The sequence below is a fragment of the Biomphalaria glabrata genome, chromosome 6 (assembly GCF_947242115.1).
Source record: "Biomphalaria glabrata chromosome 6, xgBioGlab47.1, whole genome shotgun sequence".
Lineage (NCBI taxonomy): Eukaryota > Metazoa > Mollusca > Gastropoda > Planorbidae > Biomphalaria > Biomphalaria glabrata.
Window position 1 is genome coordinate 1,097,675 of NC_074716.1, and position 26,392 is coordinate 1,124,066.

A 26,392-nucleotide genomic window follows, 5' to 3' on the forward strand; every position below is an offset into this window, starting at 1 on the left:
AGACTAAAGATTGAAGACAAGACTAGAGATTGAAGAAAAGACTAGAGATTGAAAACTAGACTAGAGATTGAAGAAAAGACTAGAGATTGAAAACTAGACTAGAGATTGAAGAAAAGACTAGAGATTGAAGACAAGACTAGAGATTGAAGAAAAGACTAGAGATTGAAAACTAGACTAGAGATTGAAGAAAAGACTAGAGATTGAAGACAAGACTAGAGATTGAAGAAAAGACTAGAGATTGAAGACAAGACTAGAGATTGAAGAAAAGACTAGAGATTGAAAACTAGACTAGAGATTGAAGACTACAGATCAAAGGTGTACTCCATTGCAGATGAGTAGAGATTGAAGACAAGACGAGCGTGAATGTGTTTCACAAACAAAACAAGTTTAAATAATATGAATAAATTGAAAACCTCCTTACGTAACTAATTCGAGACCCACAGACGCATTTTCATTGAGTGTTTTCACTTCTGAAATACCACAACAAGACGAACCAAGTAAGATTGACTGAGACAGCTCTCCGGATTAGTATAATCATAAAATTTAGTATATCCAACTTTGTCTTGTGACTACGAGTATTGATTTTAGAGGTAACTGCAAATATTATATAAGCGTTTACAAACAAATGGTGAATCACCTTGATTTGATGTAAATTTGAGAGAGGAGAGAGAGAGAGAGATACAAAGAGGGAGAAGGAGAGAATCTCGGGATCTAAGGGAGCCTCTGAGTCTACCCATCTCTAAAGAAAAATCTGTATATAATGAATACATTAGCGCATGAGATTTTAAGTATGTTTTTTTAAATGCCTCTATTCAGGTTACAACTTCATGGAACCTGGAAATTGGAGTGTGGGCGGAGGGTGGAAGGTGTAACCTGGACGCGGATCTCAAAAACGGCTCAAACGATTTTCCTAAAAATTTAACAGTTGATGTATGTCGCTGAGAAAAGAATTACTAGCTCGTTGGCCACACTAATGGATGGATTGGTCACAGCTTTAGAACAGATACCAACACAAGCGCTAGACAGACCTTAGAGTGAACCCCCCAGGGCATTAGACGCAGTGGAAGACCAAACAAGAAAGTGGCGACGTGGTGTACTAGATGAAACCGAGGAGACAGGAAATAGCCATTGAAAACATTAGCAAGAGACCGTGGAGAGGGGCGTGTATTTACTGAGGCCGTATGTTCCATGAAGAGCGCAAAGGAAAGTTGATGATGATAGCCACACGGGGGGAAACTCTTGTTTGACTCTTATCATTTTTCAGGTTAAAAAAAAATAAATGTAGAGCCGTTAGAGCCATTTTGAGATCCGAGTCCAGGTTCCATGAAGTTCTTACTGGAATAGAGGAATGGTATAAAAACAACGTATTTTACATTTTATTCTAGTTTAAATTTTTCCTGTTTTTTTATTTTGTGCGCAATTTGATAAGCTGTAAAACAGAGGCATACTCATGGTCTCATGCATGGACTAAAGTACCTTCTTTGTCTCTGACTTGTTTAGTCCTAGAAAGCTAATATACTCTACATTTGTGATTGTAATCTGGGCTGACACACTTTAAGCCCATGGAAACTCATCTACACCTAAAATAAAACAAATTTGATCTGATTTAAAAAACTCCAAACAAGAGGGAATTTCGGCTGCCAATACTGTATACATTAAAATCTAAAGTCGGGAGAGATAACAAGGCTGATCCTCTCTCCCTTGGAAGTCCCTTAAAGGAACGGTATGTGATGCTCTCCTTCATTCCATTTGGAACCCCAATGGCGGTTCTGCCTCACCTTCCAATTGGCCCATTCGTCTGCCTTAACACCAGAGCGACACGTTGAGGCTGAGAATAGTTTCCCACGGAATCCATGTGGGCACACCCTTTGTCTCTTTCAAAACGGACGTATCAGTAAAAATGTTTGCTTCCAAAAGGGACGTATCAGAAACCTCATTAGTGCTGAGATTACTCCCTTAGAGCACGCGAACGGAAGCGGGAAGTGAGTTTTAAGGTCGCCTTGTGCCCGTACAAAGATAGAATGAATTATTGTCGCACATTAACCAGTTCTCTCTCTCTCTTTCCCCCCCCCCCCCCCTCTCTCTCTCACCCCTCTCCCAATTGCCCTTTATGTATAACGCGACATTTTTTAAGAATGTGGTTGACTGTTTCTTCATCTTCCATGCAGTGGCGGCACCGTGTGTCGTGTTCTCTCGGAGCCATCTGAAGTAGACACCAATTGGACAGTGGCCGACTCGGAACTGGGCTAGGGAGGTACATTCTACCCTGTTATGTTATGATTAAACTTTAATAACATTTATTTTTGTTTGTAATCAGAAAATGTTGCATTTGGTATAGAATTATTGGAGAATGCATGCTCTTTTCATATAAAACACGTTTTACTTTCTAAAACCAAAAATTTATTTAATTCAATGGGGTCAAATCAACGATTTAGGAGAGAGAGATATAGGGAGAGAGTTAAAACGCTGGTAGTGTAATGCCTTCAAGCAGGGGCGGACTGGCTATATGGGCATTTGGGCAAATGCCCGGTGGGCCGAAACCCAATTGGGCCGGTAGGGGCAGTGAAAGGGAAGCATGAATGCCACCAAGACTCGTATTAAATTGTAAAAAGATTATACGCGCTCTTTGCAAGATGGCTGCTCCCTGTTTACAAATACTCCTTCTTCCCTAGTGCTATTAGAGCATGGAATGGGTTGCCTGAGCTAGCCTGGAAAACCAGTTACATGGGAGAATTTAAGTCATTTGTTAATATGCATGACTAAATGCATGACGCGTAGGACGTAATCATCTTCTTTTTTGAAGTAACGTTTGTATTATATAAGATAAGATAAGATATAATATTCTTTTTGCTTTCATCCCGCTTATCTAAATGGTGGCTAGCCCTAATCACAATGTGCGTTAACATCAACTTAAGCTTGATCTTGAATGATTCTGTCAGCTGTGTTCAAGAAGTTGCTGCTGTCTATGGCTTGGTAAAAAAAAATGCGTAGGTGTTTTATGCTCACAGCAGAGCAAGATGGGGGCGTCCTAAATCTACTATGGAGAGCAAAGTCTCTAGTACACTTTGAAAAGTTTTGTCCTACAATGTGGTCATCAAGAAAGGATGCTCTAACAAACATGAGATTCAGTTATTTTGATGTGCTCAAGATGCTATACTCCCCAAAGGAAAAAGGTCATGAAGCTACAATTAGTGAGTGAAATTAGAAACATTCAACACAGTATTTGTCAGATAATCAAACTTAGCATAATGATTTTGAGGAGATGTATAATTCGATCTCCCTCATATGGCATGTTGGGGGCCGGATTGCATAAAAAATGCCCGGACCGGTTTTAACACCCAGTCCGCCCCTGGTGCCTTGTGGTGGACAAATGTTAATTAAATTACTCTTTTAGAACTAGCGATCTATAGGAGGAAGATGGAATTATCTTTTTTTATGGCCTATTATTTAACAAGCAGTCTGTATGATTTCAAGTAGAGTTATGTAAACACAGGGTGTTTTAAAAAATAAGTTCAGAATCTCAGTTTTCACCGGATTATGGACCCATCCAAGGGAGATCAGGCAGTTTACCTGATGCATTGCTTATCAGTAGTGTTCCATTTTAATGAAATTCGTCGAATTTCGGAAGCATTTAGTAGTTTTACATTATTTAAATCCTTAAAATTTCTCCCTAAACATTTTCTAATTCCCTCAATAGTAATATCTGTACTGTAAACCAACGAAAAAGCATTTATTGAAAATGTTTTAATTCTTTTTAGCGCGCTAAAAGCGACATTAAAAGTGACGTAATTTTAATAGCAAAGTCTAGATAATTAGTAGCATACAAGACAGACTAGAACCGTCATGGAGGTCATCAGCACCACAGACCTACATATTATATCTAGACTAGACATGGAGATCTCTTTTAACACTACAAATAATGCGAATTTTTTTTTTTTAAACCCGAGTTGATGTGTGTTTTATATAGGTTGCACCACTCGGTGTTCAGGAGTAACATCCCTTGTAACAGTTGTTGTCAACCAAGATCATGGATGGCATACCAGCTGATTTTGGTGTGTTTAGCTTTAGCTTATAGAATCTTAGATCTAGAATCTATCTTTTTTTCACGCGCTGTCTCACGAAGATTTAAAATAATTATTAGATCTAGAACTTGTTGATGCAAATAAAGCAGCGTTCCTTTCAATGTGTCAGTTTATTTCTAGACTCCAAACTTAAACTTATTGTTTAGACGTTACTTTAGTTCTAATAATAATATAGATAGTCTAATTAAGTCTAATAACTAATTCATTGACATTCATAGACAGTCATACGTCATAGACATAGATTTAGTATATATACACATCTGATCATATCTAGATCTAGAAAACAAGAGTAGATTGTAAATTTGTGGTATCTGACAATATATGTCATAATATACCATTAAAAATTACCATACATCGATGTAATACATCCTAATGCTCCCCTCCTCAAGCCATGAATTTTAGTATCCCATGCCTGAGGCATGCCTCCACCTGCAACAAAAATCTAAAGCCCTACAATGGACTACATACATTTCATTTTGTTTTTAATAATTAGTTATGAGTCAGTGGTATTTGGTATATATATACAATTTAAAATTCTTGGTCCTGAAGACAAATGCATTCACTCATTAAATCAATAATTCTCACACTTGCAGTGGATGATAAAATACAAATGTATAACCTATTCTTTTTAAATGAAGCCTTAGACAACTAAGCTATTGTCTAGATCGAAACTGCAGCGATTAAATTTACCATAAAAATTTTATTTGCAATTTCTACAAGCTTATCTATATTTGAAAGCCAGCATTTTAAAGTTTTTTTTGTTTTGTTTTTTTAATCTGTATGAAAGCATGTGTGTGTAAAAAAAAACTTTTTTATGACTAGTTGTAGATCTTCAAGTAGGCCTTTATTCTAAAGCAAAAATTTAAATTCCAAAAAATTGTCACAGTGAATATAAAGGCATGTTAAAAGTGTAAAGGTGTATGTGTTTGGTGGTAGGGGTATAACACGGTTTGTAAAGATGGGTTATTTAAATAAGGTGCCTCTCTAGATCCAGATCTATGACAAAATAAAAATCAATAAGTGAGAGTTGACTAAGTGGCAAATAAAGAAATGATTGCAGTACTGGTTGTTCCACTGAATATACAAGGGCCAAAAAGTGTAGTGTTGGGGGAGGGGGCGTTTCTTTAAAAATATCATATGTGTGTTTAGGGGCATTTTAATGTAGATAGATAAGACTACTACTGATGAACCTAAGAAGAGTTTGTGCATACTTCACAATATTGGTTTTCAGGCCATTTGATTGAATGATGAAAGAGACAAACAATAAAGGTGGCTTATAAATCTGAGGGATAGAAAATTGTCGTGGGGTAGCATTGTTATGCAGGCTTTTTTATTGATGGATTCAAAAGTGTTGAAGGAGATATACACATATAGCAACTGTAGCGCAGCATGGGTATCAGATATAGCTATGTATTTCTAGAATTCGAGGACAGCTGTTTCATAAGATTATCTACAATGGCCAAACTGGTAGGCCTAACAAGTGTTTGTGTTTTTGTTTGTAAAAAATAATAGTAGTTAAAGACCAACTGAAGAGGTTTTGGGGTCAGATGCGGAAACCGGTGTAATACTTTTTTTTAGTTTCATATTAGACATATATTCTTTGTAATTATTTAGATATAAGCAATTTAATGTGCGTTTTAGGGACTATTAAATTTCACAATCTCGAAGCCATTCGAGATCAGTATTTCCCAGACAACCAAGGTCGATGACGTAGTTTAAGGGAAATTAGGTCAAATTTTTCAGTTTATGGCTTTGCGTATTTGCCTATTCTTTTTTACAGGAATGCCAGTTTTTGAAAACAAAGGCGATTAAAACACACCAATTTATAAAATGTGGATGTTAGAGTTGGGGAAATTAGGTCATATCACGCAATTTATGGCTTTGCGTGTTAGATCTACTGTTTGTCAGCTTATTCTTGATCTAGTCAAGCGAACAGCGTTTCAGCCCACGCAGTACCGCGCGCCTCAGTTCACATGTTTCGTTTTAGTCAAGTTACGCAATTTATGGCTTATGTTACTGCTTCAGGCTTATTCTAGTTCTACATCTACTGCTTTTGATCAATAGCTAGATCTTCTTTTCTCAGATCATTAATGATGTATGAAGTAGACCTAAATTCAATTAGATGAAGTCTAGATCTAGTAATAGTAGTATTGGATATTTAGATATTAGACCTTTCTATATAGATCTATCTAGACTGATCCGATCGAGGTGCTGGCCCTAGATCTAGAAAACAAAGTTTAAAATTATATACTCTATCGAGTCTATCTATACACTAAATAGTGATTATTAACCTATAGTCGTCCCTAAATAGGCCCAATATGGGAAAAAAACATTAATTACAATGTTAAGCTCATTCAATGTAGTTATTGTAGTACACGATTATATTTAGTTTGAATCTAGAGTCACAACATCGTACAACAATAGCAAATAGCTTTAACCTTAACCTAGACTTTAAAGTAGTCTGATATAGATCTAAATTTCTAAAAACTAATCTATATTGCAAAAATTAGACCTAGATCTACCAATTCTATAATATTATTAATATACGAAATATGGATTTTGTTACACTCTTATTTAAATGTATTCGGGCCTATATATTTAAGTTAAATAGTTGTATAAATCTATATGTAAAAATTGAAGAATTTTAATTAATCCCACGGTTGACTCATTTGTTGATTGGGGTAGAATCATTATAGTTAAGTTAGCAAGTTAATCTGTAACTGTAAAAAAAATTTAAATTGTGTTTAGACTATAAATGAAAGAGATTATACTACTGGAAAAGGAGTGTATAAATGAAAGAGATTATACTACTGGAAAAGGAGTGTTTTTTCTTTTCTCTGGGAAGTCAGGGAAGTGGAAAAAAAAATTGTAGTATCAATATAATATTAAGTAATGCATATAGGCTACTGTTGATGTAGTTATGCAACTCATTTTATTAAATTTTAGTAACCCAGTTATTGCCAGTTAATCACTGAATATATATATATTTTTTATATTGTTATTAAAAATGCAGAGCTATTCATAATTTAAAGTAAATAAGGCTGGCAGTCGAGTCGAAAGATTAATGAGGAATGCAGTATTTTCCATGGCTACGCAGTCCTAGCTGCAAACTAGATATTTTGTCGCGTCCAGCGAAGACATAACAATTTTCAGCTGGTGGTCAATTTAAATGTTCTTTATGATGTCTACGTCTTCCCTCATCAGTGGATTTTCTTTTGGCCTCTAATATGTATTCTACGTTGCAATTTCTAATAAATAGCATCATTCGAAGAATGAAATCCAACTCTTATTTTTTAAAAATGTAACCCCTTTACAGATCAAGTCATCATTGCAATGGACATTCAAATCTGCAATAACATAGAAATGATCAAAATTTGAATAAGTTTCAAAACGCAGAAAGTTGTGTGGTTTGCGCTCAGAACTGTCTTTTCTGTGGTCTCAGGTTCAAACATTAACCACTGCCATTAACTAACATTCTAGTATTGGGCTATGACATAATAATATTAAATCCTGCTTCAAAACTTTGTCAAAACCTAGCAAGTGAAAAGGAACATAACTAAAATAATGTTGTGTGTATAATGAAGAACTCTATTAAAATGTGATTTTGTATTTACATTTATTGGTATTTATTATATAAAATAAAATTGTAGAATGCTTCTGTGATTTGTTTCACAATAGAAACAGGGAATATTAACTCTTCTTGTATTTCCAAAATGATGAAAGATCCATCTAGTAAACTTGTCTGTATGCCACATGTCATATATGTTTTCTGTAAAATAGATTTTTAAAAATTTATTTATTAACATTTATACTTAATTATGTATACATATATATAGAACTAGTGGATATATATATATATATATATATATTATATGTTATACTGATTATCTCATCTAACATTAACATCTAACTCTTATTGTTCTTAATAATAATAAATTACTCTACTCTAGGCCTAGGCAATCTAATATATTTAAGACCAGGGACGGTCTTAAGCCACTGCAACCTATGCGGTCGCAGTGGGTACTGCACTTTCATAGGCCCTGCGCTAATTCTAGGTACAATTGTTAAATTGCAATATATATATATATATATATATATATATATATATATATATATATATATATATATATATATATATATATACCGGTATATATAACCTGGAAATCTCATAAAAATCTCCTGAAAAATAGACAAAATTGTCATTTGTGGGTGTCATTCATTCCGGAAAACGCTAATCCTATGCGCGATAAAAGGCATTGTCAACTTTCATGTAATAAAATGTAATAATCAGGCAAATTTTCACTTTAATAGGAAGTTTCCATACTTTATTTACTTTAATAGTGACTGGCATATTAATATGCCATAGGTTGCAAAGTTCGTAAAGTAAAGTTAATTTGATCGTAATCTTGTACTTAGTAAAGATTGAATAAAATGCAAAGTCGAATTTTTTTTAAATACAAAAGCTAAATTCTACTTATTATCCTTATTCCCACCCAGACTAGGCCCTGAGCAATCAGTTTCACATAAGGCCCCGCAATCGTTAGGACCGACCCTGTTTAAGTTTAAGACTTAAAGACAAGTCACATGTGTTTAGTATAGATCTGTATTTAATATTACCAATATAAATGATGACTTATTATTTTTTAGATCTAAAGTCTAGCCTTATTAATAAGTATAGTAAGGGCTATATTAGAATTAGATCTTTTATAAATATATTCTATATAGATTTAGCTTAGGCTTAGGCTTTAGGTTTAGTCCTTGACTAAAATAATATTATATTTATTTATATCTATGAATAGTATGAATAATCATTATGAATCTAGTCATCTAGTGAGTGACTAGTAAAAGTAAAAGTGTTAGAAGGCCTAGCTAGAATTAGAGATAGATAGAATCTATGATCCTATCCATTTAGTTTTGTTATAATAAAAATTATAATAGACAATAGACTTATACTTTTAGTATACTAGTATAGTTTATTATTATAATTTATAGTAGATCTAGAATCTACCATCTACTATCTAGATCTAGTTAATCTAGTCATAAGACGATCATAAGTGACTGTCTAGTGACTCTACTGACTACTCTACTTTGAAAAAGTAGAAGAGTTAGCTTCAGGGCATTTTGGTGCATCCCATGATAATTATCATTTAAAACTGTTTGACAGCTAGATTTAGATAAGTAGATCATCTGAATCGCTATCAATAACGTATCCAGCCATGTCTATTTTTGTTTACATTTTCTCAGTCCATTACAATACGTCACTTCCGGTTTCGGCCATTGAAGCTGATTTTCAAATCTCGTTATTTTTTCCACTTTCAAATTACTTTTTCTAATATAAATACGCTTTTCTAAAATCTCAAAATTTTAGGAACTAACTTTGATGCTATCTACTGTCTGAATCAATCGCTATCTCAATTTCGAAAAAAACCTCTTCAGTTGGTCTTTAAGTAGTTAATAAATTATTTTTTTTTAATTGTAATAGGGAAAAAATGAGCAGGCCAAATCTACACTTATCTTGTAGTTAGTTAAGCACCACTGGTGATCTGCTGAGTAGTTCTATTCATTTCTTTTATATTCCTGCCATCTCCCCTGCATTGTTAGCCACCCATTCTTGAAATTCGTTTGCATTGATCTACACACTATGTCTTGCTTTGTCACAAGATTATAAGAAGTTATTTGCGGCAACTGAACTAGATACTTTTATGTTTGTTTTTAGGTATATCTTATGGTGAAGAGTAGTTCAGGCAAGACCAGTATGTGGTCCATAATACTTGCTAATTGTATTGCAAGGGACACAAGAAGAATAGGTGCAACAAGTAAGTTCTACCTCACACTCATACACACTTAATACTAATGTTTTCATGGTTTGCCAAAAGTTAGGCCATAGAGGCAGTTAAAATTGTTCATATATCTTGTTAAATCAATTGCCTGGCTGGCAACTATAACTTAAAAAAAAAAAATCATTATTATTATTTTATTATTATTATAGATTTTATATAGCGCCACTTTCTTGCTTATAGCATGCTCAGAGCGATTTTGGTCCAATCTCATTTGTGGACCAGTGGGGGGGGAGGGGGGATCTAGAAGTTTGTTTTCCGTGCTGCCTTTAGGGCACTCAGTAAACACAACTCTGCCCGAGTCGGGTGTCGAACCTCGAGCCCCCTTCTAGGTAGCCAAGCTAAATTCAAGCGCAGCGCACTTGGCCTCTCGAACATGCTTCCCACCAATTAAAACATATGACTATAAAAATTTCACAGTTTTATCTCCTTTCATCATCCTTTTTCTACTATAAAAGTAAAGATATACTGAGTAACTATATTACAAACAGTATACCTATGCTACATATATTAGGGGTGCACCGGATAGTACTTTTTGATATCTGGCCGGAGCCGGATAGTAAAATTTGATATTTGGCCGGAGCCGAATACCTAAGTGTCTTGTAAATAGCTTGTATTGCTGAACATTTTATGAAACTGTTAAATAACATACCTATATTGTTGGTATTATTTTTTTCCTTTTATTTACCTTATTGTTTTAAACTCTGTTACTGATTGATTTATTAAAGCTTAACAGTATTTATACAAAAAAATTAATCTGTGTAGCATGAGCGTCTCTGTGTGTATGTACGAGGCCACCAACTATTAAGTCTGTGTGTTGAAGGGTCAATGTAAAATATGTTAGTAAATATTTAACTAGTTACTAATGTAAATCTCTTATATGGCTTGTATGGTGGTTGGATGTATGTGTTCAAGAATTTCTGACCAACAACTGGTCATCAGACTTGTAATTTTAAGTCCAAAGACTGCTTCTGGTTCTGGATTCAAGGGCTTAATACTGATAGCTGTTAGTTAATAGTTGGAATCTGAAGCGTAGTAGGTCATATATTTATTAATCCATTTGCGGCAAACGATATTTTATTAACAGCAGGAACATCTATTATACCTACTCATAGCCAGAGCCTTAAATGTTGCGAAGCATAGATTTAATTGTAGTCTGTAGGCCTATTATTGATATCTATGTTTAGATCTACTGTTATATAGATCTAAGAGAATTAGGAAAACCAACTAAAGAAGAAAAAAAATCACCCACACCCTCCTTACCAAAAAAAACAACATAAATAGATTTTATGTTTGACTGATTGTAACAACCAGGTCAGATAGACGTAGTGAGCCTACACATGTAGTCCTAATGTAGTGTGTATAGATGATTGTGTTGACCTTCACGCGTTTTTTTTTACCTTGGGCATACGCAATAGTGTTTAGTGTGCAGGCAACAAAAGATAACACATTGGCATGGTCAGTCAAGCATATAGATAAATTATATCTGTACCTTAGTTACAGAGGTCAAGTGTTTCTTAAAATTCCAGCATATTTTTTCTTTGTTTGCTAGATCTAATTGTGGTGCTTTAGATCAATTTATTTTCTGCGATGTTCAATTGTACTGTAAGGTTTTCCTTTATATATTAAGTCAATAGAATTAAACAATGAAATTAGCTTTCTTTCTAAAGGTTTTAATACAAGGGGGAAAAATACATACACACACATATACACATATTTGTTTTATTTTATTGGGCAACGAACGTGTGTTCAGCGCCCTAAATGACATTTCTCTCCAAGTAAATAAACTTAGTCTCATCATCTAGTCACCTCTAGACATTGTCAATATTTCTCAACAATCTGCGTTAATCCATTCTGGCTTAAGAATGGTCAATGTCTATCAATACATTGTCATGGATTAAACAAATAAGAAGTTGGGGGTGTTGAGTCTCTTGAGCCCTCCCTTTAAAGATACCCCTGGTCAGTGTCTGTTTGGCTTGTAGTCCAGCCTCCTAATTGAGACTTAAAGTAAACAAACTTATTGTCCCGGAAAATAGTATAAAAGGTGTGGATTGTGGTCAAGACCCTTGATTGACAACCTATCTCATAATAAACAAACTCATACCAGATTAACCTTATAGAGATTTGGCTTGTAGTCCCGCCCCTAATAAAAATTCTTCTCCAAGTAAACAAACTCAGTTCCCTCATAAGATGTGACCTCTGGAAAGTGTCAACACGTTGACATCTGGTTTGATGTGGTAAGCTGCCTATCTGTGAACTCAATGTTATGGACTAAACAAACAAAAAGAGGTGGGGGTTGCTCATCTCTACCTCTGGAGATATACCCCCACACATCTAGACAGATTATCAGCGTGTCGTAGTTAAGGAATATTACATGTTTACTAGACCACTCAAGGGTCAAGACAAGCTTTTAAAATGTGCCAGACATCGCTGCTATGTATGTAATGCGAATTTATAATGTAAAGTCTTATTTCTATTTAAATTAACATGCCTTGTCTTTGTACTAAAAAATATAGTCATAGTTTATAGTTTTAAAAACAGATTCTTTTATTTGAAACAAAAAAGTTAATGTATTTCAGAACTGACATTGTTGAATCATGTCCACTTTATGAGTATTGGTTTATTTTTATTAACATGGAGTTTAAACTTCTTGTTGGACATCGTTTATCAGCGTCGACTACCTTTATATTGTTTGCCTTTCGCCTGTGTTGTTTCGATATTTAAGTGTTACCTCCGTTTGGCGTATCTGGAAAAACTTAGCGCGGAGGCGCATAACAATATTAATAGAAATACAGGTGTAGCTTTTACTATCCGGTTTACTATCCGGTAGTGATATCCGACCGGAGCCGGATAGTACCAGATAGTGAAAAAGTGCTGAATATTCAGCCGGAGCCGGAGCGACTATCCGGTGCACCCCTAATATATATACATTTTGAAGTAGGACTGAGAACTCCTGAAATCTTTTTGTTGTTGTTGACTCTATCTCCCTTCAACTACCTCCATTGATATCTAAGTTGTTGTTGACTCTATCTCTCTTCTACTACCTCCATTGATATCTAAGTTGTTGTTGACTCTCTCTTCTACTACCTCCATTGATATCTAAGTTGTTGTTGACTCTAACTCTCTTCTACTACCTCCATTGATATCTAAGTTGTTGTTGACTCTATCTCTCTTCTACTACCTCCATTGATATCTAAGTTGTTGTTGACTCTATATCTCTTCTACTACCTCCATTGATATCTAAGTTGTTGTTGACTCTATCTCTCTTCAACTACCTCCATTGATATCTAAGTTGTTGTTGACTCTATCTCTCTTCTACTATCTCCATTGATATCTAAGTAGATTGCTTTGCAACCTTCTCCTCGGCCATCTTCTTTTTTTAATCCTTCAATCATTTTCTTCCCTTTAATTATTGACATTTTAAACTAAGAACCACCATCACAGTCTAAAGCCCATATCATTGGGTCTGGGTTGTGGCCACTCATGTTATGGGCTACCTATATATTTCTAATAATATTTATAATTAAAGTCTAGACTATACTTTAGTCTGACATTGATGTCTGCAGTTGGTCTATCAGGTTTGCAGACATCAATGTTAGTATGTGGGAGGAAATTGGCTAGGATCAGACAGACTGTGCGGTGCTGGTGAGACCAGCAAGCTTTGAACTTAAGTTTTGAAAAGTACCCTTCAGTTAATACAAAGACCATATTATCCTTATAATCTAATGTTTTTATTTCAGTTTCCTCTTCTGATGATTGGGAAATTACATTTGAAAGTATCACAGATCTCCAGTGGCTGGGAAGTGGAGCTCAGGGAGCTGTATTTCTTGGCAAACTCTGTAATGAAGAAGTAGCAGTCAAGAAGGTCAGAGATGTTAAAGAGACAGACATTTGGAACTTAAGGAAACTGAATCACCCAAACATTATAGCCTTCAAGTAGGTTCTATTCTAGTATTTTTGCATTTTCCATTGTCTTTTAACTCATTGACTGCAGTGTTTTTTTGTTTTGTTTTTGTAAAGATACTTTTTTAGAAAATGTTTTTTTTCCTAACATGACTAAAACACAAATTTGTAATATAAGTATATAAGTACTAGCAATAACAATTGACACCAGTACTAAATCTGTCAGACTTCTTTTTTTAATTTAAAACAATAAGTTTTAGACATTCCTGCTAAAAAACAAACATTATTGTTCACTGGATGTGATCAGTGACAGTTGGGTTTAAAGTCAATTTAAAATTTATCTTTTTAAAAATGTATGCAAAGTATAATTTTCATTATTAATTTTAAAAAATATCTCTAAGCTGTATATTTATCTCTGTACATCATCCTCACCTGTCCCTTAGTATATCTGTTTTTTTTTGTCTTTTGCCTTGAATAGAATCTTTTCAGTGACAGATCCATCCATTCTTTAATGTTGTCTTCCCATCACTTTCTCCTTCTGCCTCTTCCTTTTTCCTGGTGCTGTTCCTTGAAGAGAGAGTCTTTGCAAACCCTGAGAACCTTGTTCATTAAGTTTTAGTACCCATTTTTTTGACTGTAGTCAGCAGGTCATTGTGAGTGTGATCCAGTTTTGAATCTTCTCATAGAAAATAGGGTTTTTTTATTGTGTTATACACCAAAGGAGGTGATGGGGTAGGCAGGGAATTAGGTAAATTACTGTAGAGGATAGACACAAGACAATATTTTTCCTTCTGCATCAGTAAACATTGTCAGATGTAAAATGAGAATATTTTACTTTCTGAAGTTTTGAATAATTAAGCAGCAGTAAGGACTCTCATAAGATTGAAATCTTGATTAGATTGTATCACATTCTTAGCTGTATGGCTTGATAATTTTATTTGCGCAACTATACATGCTATTTTAATCTTCTAAATCTGTTTATTTGAATCTATCTCCAAACATCTCTATTATATTATGAAATATGTCATAGTAATAGCAATAAGTTTCCTATGCTGAAAGCTAAGTTTATTTTATTACAAAAAAAAATTGTTATATTAATTGTCCTATGCAGGAACTTAAACATGCAGATTATATACTACAGTAGCTATGTTCCTTTGTCAGAGATTTTCATTCATACTTGAAAGTGCAAAGAGAAACATCCTTCTTGTTTTAGAAATTCTTTAAATTCTTTAATGATGTAGCGGTAAATTATTTTCTAAGTTTTACCTGAAACTGGGTTTTTCTCTTAGTGCAATTAGCTAGAACTAATATGTGTGTTTCTACCTACTTTTGGAATGCTGTCACTACCAACCTCTCAGCAATCATTTTGTGATTATGTTGAAAAAGAATTATTTCAAAAATTGTTTTGTTTTGTTTTGTCTGCAGTGTTCTTGTGGCATTCAATGATATTGTCAGGAACCAGCCGAGAGTGGAATGAAAAAAAAAAAGCACTAAAATGTCATTTGCTGGCACTGTGACCTGAATGGCATCAGAAGTCATTTGAAATAAAATGTGCAGTGAAATGAAAAAGTAGACATTTGGTAAGTAGCCTGGTGCGATTTCTCCTGCCTAAAAAAAATAATTTACCTGTATTTTATGATATGACTTTATGGTCTTAGGTGTCCACACTCATAATCACAACAAATTTCCGTAAGGATCAATAAAGCAGTTTTAGTCTTAGTCTTAGTATTGATATGCAAGATATGATTCCTTAAGTTTACATCATTTTTTGTTGTTGCTGTAATTACTTTTTTTTTAGATAAAGATGTATATATAAAATCAATGAAATTGTTATAAAGCCAGTCAGAATAAACATTGTAATTGACATTTTAGAACTAAAAATGAGAAATAAGATGTTTAAGATGACCCAAAAATGATCTATTTAACCAGCAGACACAGCTGTACATTAGTTTTCATGTCTGAAATCTTTATCATGTGTGATACTTTTATGCAAACAATGTTTACTACTATTAATTGACTAAAATATGTGCAATATTTACCACACATTATATAAATGAAATTTATAAAATCATCAACACACTCCTTAAAAAAAAAAGACCATCACCAAAGAATATCTTTCTCTTTTTTTCAGGAGTGCAAAGCTCAAAAATAGACCATCATTTAGACAAATTCTCATGCACCTTGAGATTGCCTCTGCTAAATTACTTTGGTTCAGTCGGGAGGACTTTTCTGAATCTCAATGAAGTCCTTAACTGAAAGACACAGATTCTGTCATTATCATCAAGATAGTCTAAGATAGGATCTGAGGTATTCTCACTTTCTAATTACAATATATGGATAAAAAACCTGCAAACAACAACACAGCCTATCGATAACGCTCTAACCTCAAGACCATTGGAATGTCCAAAAAACATTCTTTTGGTCCAGAGTCATTCGCCTATATGCAAATTACCACCCCAGTGGTCAATTGTCACTGGTTCGATCCTTGGTCGGCGCAGTCCCTTTTTTCGTCACATTTAATTCACTACTTTCTCTCATTTAAAAACTCGGTCTCATGTGCTGCTGTTTATTTATGTATGTATCATTAAATGTATCCAAATAAGTGTTTCCCAAATTTTTGTAATAACAAATTTTTGCACATAGGAAAAATTTAGCTTAACATTTATCTAATTTTTAAAGGTAGAATGTTCCTCACATGTAAAATATATGTTTTGAAACACATTTTCTATTTTGTATTAGAATTTATGTTTAGCATAAACTTTGTTGTTATAATCAAAATATTGAAAAAAATGACTTTATGACTTTGGGTCCTTGAACTGCATACCCGGTATCTTATTTAAATTAGACCCAGCAGTGGTAAGTTCAATGCTAACAAATGGATTTTGAACCCAAGAACCCAAGTTATGTGAAATAATTTTGGATCTTTTCACCTCTTCATTCATAAGTTTAAATACCCCCTAACCTGACCCTTACTTATTTATGATGTTGATGTTTTATTTTCTGTATGATTATTTTGTATCATGGCAAACATTCAATTTTAATAATGAATTTTTTTTTATCAGGTGAGAACAATTACTGACTATGTACAATAACAGTAGTAAGAGTATAATTCGTCCAATCATAAAAGTTCTAGAAAAGCTAGATCGACTTGGTAAAAAAAACTGACACATAGGTCAGAGTCTGAAGTCACCATGTAAGTAAATTTTCTTGTTGTGTGAGTGTATCTTTATTTCCACAATCTATAGCTCACACTCCACTACCATACCACCAGGGATCCTTGGCCATGTAGACATAAAAAGAAATGAAAAGATAGACTTACAAAAGGAAATAAAGAGGCGGACTTTTAGGCTAAAGGGAAATGACAAGGTAGACATAATGTCAAAGTAAGGGTCCTCAATTGAGGAACTGATAAGACTTGTAATTTACTACACTGTTAAGTAAATATTAACTAGCAATCATAAAGAAAATCTTTATCCATCCATCCATCCCAGTGGCGCTACAGCCCATGGAGGGCTCTGGCCTGCTTCAACACATCCTTCCATTCAGATCTCTTCTGGGCCTTTTGTCTCCATGCCCTGACCCCAAGCTGCTTCAGATCTGCTTCTACATCATCAATCCATCGCATTCGGGGTCTGCCTTTAAGTTGCCTGCCTTTTGGTTTTTGTCTGTAAACGATTTTCGCTCCTCTGTTATCTGACATTCTTTCAAGGTGACCTGCCCAACGTAGTCTGTTCTTTTTTATTTCTGTCACTATTGGTGGGTCTTAATACAATTGATATATCTCATGGTTAGTGCGTGTCCTCTACCCTGTTTCATCCTGTATGGCACCATAGATTTTCCTAAGAATTTTCCTTTCCCAAGTATTAAGTAAATTTTCAGATGTTTTAGTCAGTGTCCAGGTCTCACTTCCATACATTGCTGCTGGTCTTATTATGGTTTTGTATATTATTTTCTTGGTTTTCCTTGAAATTGTTTTGCTCTTAAGTAAATGGTGGGTGCTATAAAATGCCCTGTTGCCTCCTGCTATTTTTTTCATTTATTTCTGTTAGTAGGTCATTTTTTAAATTAATAGTACTTCCTAGATATTTGAAAGTTTGGACGTTTTCAAATTTGTGGTCTTTGATTTTGATATGCTGTCCCTCTGTTTGATTGTCTCTTGTCATTGCGATGTACTTGGTTTTACTGTCATTGACCTCAAGTCCTACTGGTCGAGATGCTTCTTCTAGTTGTGTGAAGGCTCTAGCGATGTCAGAGGTTTCTTTACTCAATAAGGCAATGTCATCGGCATAAGCAAGGTATTGTAGAGGTTGGCTGTATATCGTCCCTGTTGGTTGTGGACCCGTGTTTTCTCTCCTGAAGTAGTTAGTGATAGTTCCCCTCATGTATATGTCTTTACTTCTTATAACTCTCTCCAGTGTCAAATTGAAAAGCATGCAGGAAAGTGCATCTCCTTGTCTTAATCCTCGTTTAATCCTAAATTCCTGTGAGTGTTCTCCTTGTATTATGATTTTGCTTTTTGAGTTGTTTGATGTCATAGATATAAGTCTTGTCAGCTTGTTGGGTATTCCAAAATCCTGTAGAGTGTCATATAGGTATTTCCTTCTGATACTGTCATAAGCCATTTTATAGTCTATAGTCTATATAGAGTTGGTGGATTGGTATGTTGTATTCATGGCATTTTTCTAGTATACATCTTAGTGTGAAGATGTGTTTGGTTGTGGATTTGTTGGGTCTGAAACCACATTGGTAGTAACCTAAGATTTCTTCTGAATATTTTCCAAGCCTCTTAGTTATAAGCCTAGACAGTATGTTATAAGCCACATTTAGTAGAGAGATTCCTTTGTAATTACAGCACTTTAGCTTGGATCCTTTTTTGTGTATTGGGGTTATAAGAGCCGTTTCCCATTCTGTTGGTATTACTTCTTCTTCCCAAATTCTTGATATTAGTCTGTGTATTTGGGAATCTAAGTGTTCTCCTCCATATTTAATTAGTTCTGCTGTGATTTGGTCCTCTCCTGGTGCTTTGTGATTCTTCATGGTCCTAATTATTTCTGATGTTTCAATGAGTGTTGGAGGGTTCACTAAGGGATCTGGTCCCTCATGTGGCAGTTCATATTCTCCATTGTCTGAATCTTCTGTGGTATTTAGGATCTCCTCAAAGTATTCAGTCCATCTTGCAATTACCTTGCTGTTTTCTGTAATAAGCTGACCATCTTTGTTCTCACACATGTGTGATCTAGCTTGAAATCCATTCTTTTCATTTTTAATTTTCGTATACATTCCTCTCATGTCTCCCTCCTTTGCTAGTTCCTCAATCTGAATAATCTTGGACTTTACCCATTCCTGTTTTTTCTTTCTCACAACTTTTGTGGCCTTTCTTCTTGCTTCATTGTATTGCTGTCTAGCGTTTCTGGTTTCTCTCTGTAGCATTATCATCAGAGCATTGTTTTTCTCTTCTATAATCATCATAAATTCTTTCCAGTCCATCATAGAAGGCTTCTTTTGTGTTATCATCTGCATCTTCAGTAGGGGCATGAACATTGATGAATAATATGTTGAAGAATTTTCCTTTATAATGTAGTGAGCAGAGTCTATCACTTACAGGTTTAAATCCAATGACATTACCTACCATTTCCTTTTTATTATTATAATAGCTTTTATATAGCGCTACTTATTATAATAGCTTTTATATAGCGCTACTTTCATGCTTATAGCATGCTCAGAGCGCTTTTGGTCCAATCTCATTTGTGGACCAGTGGGGGAGGTGGTATCTATGAGTTGGTTTACCGTGCTTTAGGCGCTCAGTAAACACAACTCTGCCCGAGTCGGGTGTCGAACTTCGAGCCCCCTTCTAGGTAGCCAAGCTAAGCCAAGTTCAAGCGCACTTGGCCTCTCGACCACACTTCCCACCAAAACAGCAAAACCTGTACCTAAGTTGTTAGTGCTTCCACCACTATAAAATATAGTATACTCCTTGGTTCTGAGAATGTTTGAGTCTTTCCACCTGATTTCCTGTAGGGCTACAAGGGGTATCCTATATTTCTTAAACACTTCAGTAAGTTTGGCTAGCGCACCTGCTCTATAAAGGCTTTGCACGTTCCATGTCGCAAAACAAAAATCATGTCCTTTTCCAGGCCTAGGTCGTTTTCCATTGAGATCTGTCCGGGTTTTCTTGTGTATATTAGCTTTCATAAAAGCATTTTTTTATATGACAGAGTTGTTAGCCCTGTGAATAACTATCTAGGGAGCTGCCCCTTTCAGCTCTCTGGATAGCTGCCTTTATTTTCAGGTAAGGTGCCCTAGCCTTTGTGGATCCCTCCACTTCCTGCAAGGCAGCAGGTTTGATTTTGGTCCACCCCGGGTATTTTATTTCCCCGGTACCCACCATATCTGGAGGGCATTCCCCTATCCGCCACCTAGGGAGGCGCTCGATGGGAGATCAAAAAACTCCACATGAGAAGGGAAATCTTCACCAAATGGTATTAGGACGCACAGGCTGAGTTATGTACAGATAAATGGCCTGCCATTAGACCTATAAATGTTTGACTTATTAAATATGTATGTGACAAAATATAAAAATGGTATTCCTTTACCTATCCCTTAGTCTGTTGTATCATTGGGGCGCCAAGCAAGACTTTTCGACGTCTTTCTCCATTCCTCCCTGTCTTTTGCCTTCTTTAAAACCTATTTCAATGGTAGGCCTGTCCATTCTTTTATGTTGTCCTCCCATCGCTTTCTCTGTCTGCCTCTTCTTCTTTTTCCTGGTACTGTTCCCTGAAGGAAGGTCTTTGCAAGCCCCGTAGATCTTGTTATATGGCCATAGATTTTAAGCTTGCGTTTTTTTACAATAGTTAGCAGGTCATCATGGGGTCCGATCGCTGCAGTAACCCTGTCTCAAATCTCGTTGTTTGTGATGTGGTCTTTGAATGTGATAGCTAGGATCCTTCTGTCTCATCTCAGTTTCATTGCTAGGATCCTCCTCTCTAGCTCTGCAGTCAGCGTCCAAGACTCGCAAGCATATAAAAATGTGGCCATGACCAGGGAGCACATCAGTCTGATTTTGGTGCTGAGGGCTAAGCCCTTGTCTTTCCATATTATTTTAAGTTTTGAAAGTGCTGCTGTGGACTGTGCTATTAGGCCCAATAGTTTGGTATTCACAAAAAGAAAAAAAAAGAAATGAATTTTAGAATGTTATACATGTAGTTTTTTTTAAGAGATAGAGATGAGGTAACAAAAATAAAGACACTTTTTTTTCTCTTTTGACTTTAGGCCTGACTCTATAAAAAACACAGAAGGGAGCATGATAACCAGGTCTAAGCTGGTACCACCACCTCCTACGAAAATGCGTGCCAGGAAGTCTCGTCATCGTCACAAAAACAGCAGAGGGTCTATGAAAGACATTACCTCTCCGCTCAAATCTCAATCTACATATGAAGCTTCACTGGACACCCAAACATCAGAAAAACTAAACCCTGCAGGGCTTCATCCTACAGACCTATGCTAAGACATTAAACTTTTTGGGACCTGCCACTGCAATCAGGGAGTATCGAAGTGAAGATGAAGCTGATGGGCAAGAGACTAGGTTAACAACATAAAAAAACGTCAAGTTCGTTGTAGCAAAAACTCATCCACTTCTGCTGCTAGGCACTCGCCAATCTCAAAACATTCTCGTGTAAGTAAAAGCAGAACTCATCCTATCAAGACAATAACTTTAATGATGTTTGCTTTGGCTGTGATGGTGGCTGCAGTGATGCTACTTATAGCAGCAAATGCTCATCCCAGGTCAGTGTTGATGTGGAGAACACATTTGACCTATGCCCAGCCCAAAACAGAACTTGGAAACTATGAGTGAAAAATCCTCTCCGGATATTGACCTCTCATCCTGACCTGAAACCTTTATTTCAATGCTGACATAACAAACAGATGGTTTGGTTATTGTTGTATTTGAAAAACACAAATGTCTACCAAAATTGAGGCCCACTTTCTTCAATTCTTTACAAAGGTAACCTGCAGCATGTTAAAAGGATGAAGTTTGTGATAGGCTTCTTAAAAAGTTGGTTCCAATAAAAATTAAACTGAGTTAATTCATAAGTATCAATTTTAACCAGGTGTAATAGTTTGTATTTCAAATGTCTAATAAGTCCACTTGGGCATTATTTGTTTATTGGGAGCTCTGTTTGATTAGCCAGTGCAGTAGGAATTTTATCTCTTTCCCAAAAATGAGCATTTTAAAAAATTTCCTTAAAACTTAAAGATGACTCATTTTCAAAAGCTAATTGCATTCAAGATTTGGGTGGCAGAGTGGCTTAGCCAATACGCAAGGAACTACTGCATCTTGGTAATAAGCTAATGCACAGGAAAATAGTATTTATTGACTATTGCTAACAACCAATATAAAAAGGATTTTCAGCCAGTGCATGTTTTCAAGAGGGTAAAATTTCTCTTAAATAAATACACACAATGATTTTGTATGCAGTTTTCTTTGCTTCTTTTCTCCTCATTTTCATCTTTGCTAATGACACTTTTATTTGTTTAATAACAATATTTTATCAAATCTTTGAAATATAAAAAATCATTTGAAACTAACATATCACATTTTTTTAAACTGTTTTGTTATGTATCTTAGAACATGGTAACCACTATTGGCAATCCGAGATAATAATAAAAATAGATGCATATTTTTTTCATGTCTTTTTTTTGCATTCTTAAAAAGAATGTATGCAGCCAAAACAGTGTTACCCAACTTAGAGCCTGCAGGCCATATCTGACCCATGATGCAGTTCAGTTTGGCTTTTGAAGCTTCTGCTCATGGTGCAGAGACCAATTTCATTGGACTTGCCTTTTTTTATGTGGCTCATGACATGTAAAAGAAATTCAGCCTTCAGGCTGGAAAAGGTTGGGCAGCACTGACCTAAATCATCCCTTTTGAGTTTTGTCCACATCAATACATGATTTTATTTCCTGTCCAATTTTTCATAGACCTAAAAAACTTGTTGGATTTTTTAAATGTTGTTAGAACAGAAAGAAAAATAAGTTTTCTTTTTCAGGATGTGGTGAACTAGTATTTAAAAATAGTATTCATTCCTACAAAAAGATTAGTTTATTGAGACCTAAAATTGTTTTGTTGTTTTATTAGGTCAATTTTAAAAATGTCATCACCACCAACTTGAATTATTCTCAATATGAAAAACAAAGTGTGAATTATTTTCTCTAGAACTGTTCTTAAAGTTTACCAGTGACATTTGTATTAGATGTCCAGATGATACTTGTTTTTATTTGACCACATAAATTTGTCATTATTCCTTTCATTAGACAAACTCCAAACGTTTTGCTGGGTAAAACTTGCTTCATCAAAACATTGGTTTTGCTGGCTGGACTATCACCTTGATTCTACCTCTTATTGAAAAGAGTTCATCTTAGTTTATGCTTTCGTTTAACTTTTGCACTCTCAAATCTACTAAACGTTAATCATAGAAAAGTAATGAAACATTTTTGTTTTCTTAGCCATGTCTTACTACCATTGTTAAAATAGATACAATTGTGAGGGAGTTTTAAAAATGTAATTAGCTAGATTACTAGCACACAGCCACTCATTGAATGTCATTTTAGTGGAAAGGGGAGGGGGGGGGGACAAAAAAGTGTTTTCTATGTTGTTGTTTTTTTTAGGCTTTATTTTAATTGACATTTATTTTCTTTTGTTATTCATTCTCTAAGTACCAGTATGAAGAAACCAAACAAGCTGCTGAGGGAACATCTGATTAATACTTTTTTATATATATATAAATTGTATTTGGTAGCATTTTTTTAGCTTTTTTTTTTCTAAAGCAGGGGTTCTCAACCTGTGGGTCGCGACCCCCTTGGGGGTCGATTGACAATTTGCCAGGGGTCGCCAAAGACCATCGAAAAATGGATTGTTTCTGTCTATTCTTCTATTGCTGTATGTGTTTACCGGGGGGGGGGGTGTCGCGGCAGAGTGGGGGATTGTAAAAAGGGGTCGCCGAGCATAAAAGGTTGAGAACCACTGTTCTAAAGCCTTTATTGTTGACTTAAGTTAAAATATTCTTTTATCTCAGATTTGTGATTAGTACATTAAAACAAAAACAATTTTGTAATATATATTATTATTCATCACTGTTACTAATCCATATTTTTTTTTTACATTTAAACACCTTTTATATTGACAGAACTCTTTTGTGTTCTCCTGATTCCTACAATCATTCTAGTGGCAGCCATTTTATTTCTTGTCATTTGTAGAACTATGATTCAGTTGTTGTTGTTGTGAATTAGTTCTGCCAATGGTTATTTATGTATTTATATGGTTTAACATTTTTTAAAAATTATTGTAAAGACAATCTAAATAATGCCTGTCCTGTCAGGACTTTATTTATGATTAGATTTTTAAATGTCTAGGTAATGAAGTAAAATTTTAATTGCAATATGTGTGTGTATTAAAGAATAATTGTTATAAAAATGATTGTAAAATGTTTTACATGTTTCGGATGTTTCTTCAGAGTTGAAGATAATTACTTCCTAGTCCAAACCTCCCGCAGGACGACGGGGGATGGAAGCGGGCAGGGTTTGAACCCTCGACCATCGATAAATCTGAACGACAGTCCAGCGTGCAAACCGCATGACCAGGCAGCCATCCTGTTATTGTTATCTTTTGCTTGATGATTATACATAGTCTCGAAGTTCAGCCTAACAGACATACCATACACACTCAGTTTGTTCATAAAATAATAAACAATATGTATGATAAGTTAAAATAAAATATGAATTTAATAGAATAATATTTATACAATAATATCGAAAGGAATAATGTGAATGATAATTTTTCACAAATAAATATAAAGATAAAAAGTCATAAATTCATTGTAAGTAATAACTTTAAAAAGCATAAATAAAAGTAAGCACCAATATGTTGCTTGAAAACACTGACTTCAACATCACAGTTTCATATCGTATGCCAAAGATTCGTCTCTGTAATAAGTTCTGTATAAACTGCCAACGGACATCAATCATGATAGCAGCATACTAGAACTGTCATTAACTTCTGACCAACAATACAAAGATGACGACGACAATGTCCACGGTAATACCAAAAACCCACAGCATTGAATCAACGATGAAATAATTAACTGAAACCCTATAAAAATAACAGACAAAATAACAGACAAAATAACAGACAATTTCTAAAACTAGAAATACGAACAAATCCGTTTAAAGAATATCGTTACAGTATAAAATACAACTCACCCTAAACAGAGGTCAAATAGTCCTAACAAGAATTAATCCAAGGCAAAATGGTAAGGCTGACCAGTAGTATAAAACCAAGATTCCTTCAGGACCTCAAAAAGTACATCTTGTCTATCAATTACAATAAGGCGAAAAAGACCCCAAAATAAGAGCTGATCCATTACGTCACTCATGACAATGGGACAAGGAATAAAATGTTGCACAAAATATTAATACCATGAATGACGTAATCGCCTACAGAAGTAAGTGGCACTATTTGATAGTGTACATTTTTACAAATATACTCAACAACATTACTAACTGCGACAAGCTTAATTTGGGCAGTCTTAACTACATTGAATCACATATGTGTATGTACAAATGTACATAAGTGTTTTTAGTGTATATGGTCTTATCAAGTAGATCTGTAATGAAACTTGTAGAAGGTAGATATCTCCACAAAAGCTATGTGTAGGTTCTCCTGGCTCCACTAACACAAATGTTATCAGTAGGTTCTACGTTTCTTCTTCGTTCTCATTTTATGATAAAGTGTTCAGACGACTAGACCAATACATGAGATGAACTGCGCAGTGGTTTCCAAATCAGGGAGCTCTCTGTATAGTTTTCTTTCTATTGAGGTGTTTTGGGGCCAGTGTCTAGTACGGGCCTCTTGGAGCAGTTTTGGAGGATATGGTCGGCATTATCTGGTGACACTCCACATGGGCAGATTTCACTGGTTCCAATTTTGAGCTTCTGGGCTCTATATTTTTATTCTAGACATTTGTATTGTGCTAGCATTTTAAACATTATTTTATTGTGCATTAATGTTTATGTAAGAAACATTTTCCTTATTACTGATTTTATTATGGATAAATATTTGTACAAAGTTAAAAGAATAAGATTGAACTGTAGGCATACAGTTGAATAATTATATCTAGGCCTATATAGGTCAAATTCAACCCAATGCAGTATTTAATCACAGTAAGAGCACAAACAGCATTAAGTTACAAAATTTCAAATCTGGAATTAACAAAATTCACTGATCTTTATGAATGACAATTGAAGAAAGCCACAATACAAAGTTGACACTGTGAAAAGTCTTCTAAGAAAAAACTGTCATGCTGTGAAAACTCACTCTTTTTCATATTGGCTGAAAGAAAAAAAAAAGAAATAATTGTATTTAGCTTTTTTATTTTAAACATTAGAATACATTGAATACCAAAGCACGCTATAGCTGGAGTATATTAAATGAAGATGTGATGCTCTGTTGAGTTTATAAAAGTTTAGGGCTAGTAGCGGATTCTTTGTCCTCACATGAAATGTATCATGTAATGA

The 26,392-nt window shown here is 34.8% G+C and overlaps 2 protein-coding genes across 7 annotated transcripts in view; one reads left to right on the plus strand and one right to left on the minus strand.

Moving 5' to 3' along the window:
* The first annotated feature begins 3,921 nt into the window (after positions 1-3,921).
* LOC129926722 (uncharacterized) lies at positions 3,922-22,291 on the plus strand. Of its 2 annotated transcripts, XR_008778425.1 has the most exons (7): positions 3,931-4,052; positions 9,799-9,898; positions 13,660-13,855; positions 15,248-15,402; positions 15,954-16,129; positions 16,885-17,015; positions 21,092-22,291. XR_008778425.1 is itself a non-coding variant. In XM_056032474.1 (4 exons), exons 1-4 carry the CDS (start codon positions 3,951-3,953, stop codon positions 21,324-21,326), a joined length of 633 nt encoding a protein of 210 aa, XP_055888449.1. In that variant the 5' UTR covers positions 3,922-3,950; the 3' UTR covers positions 21,327-22,291. The 2 variants fall into 2 exon arrangements, 1 of the variants encoding a protein (XP_055888449.1); XM_056032474.1 differs by lacking the exons at positions 15,248-15,402; positions 15,954-16,129; positions 16,885-17,015 and having other exon boundaries at positions 3,922-4,052.
* A 3,727-nt stretch (positions 22,292-26,018) lies between these two features.
* Positions 26,019-26,392, minus strand: part of LOC129926725 (coiled-coil domain-containing protein 150-like) — a 30,687-nt gene continuing 30,313 nt past the window's right edge. For all 5 annotated transcript variants that reach the window (XM_056032484.1, XM_056032485.1, XM_056032482.1 and 2 more), the window contains one exon: positions 26,019-26,207. The gene's annotated coding sequence lies outside the window, so the exon portion shown is untranslated. The remainder of the gene's footprint in view (positions 26,208-26,392) is intronic.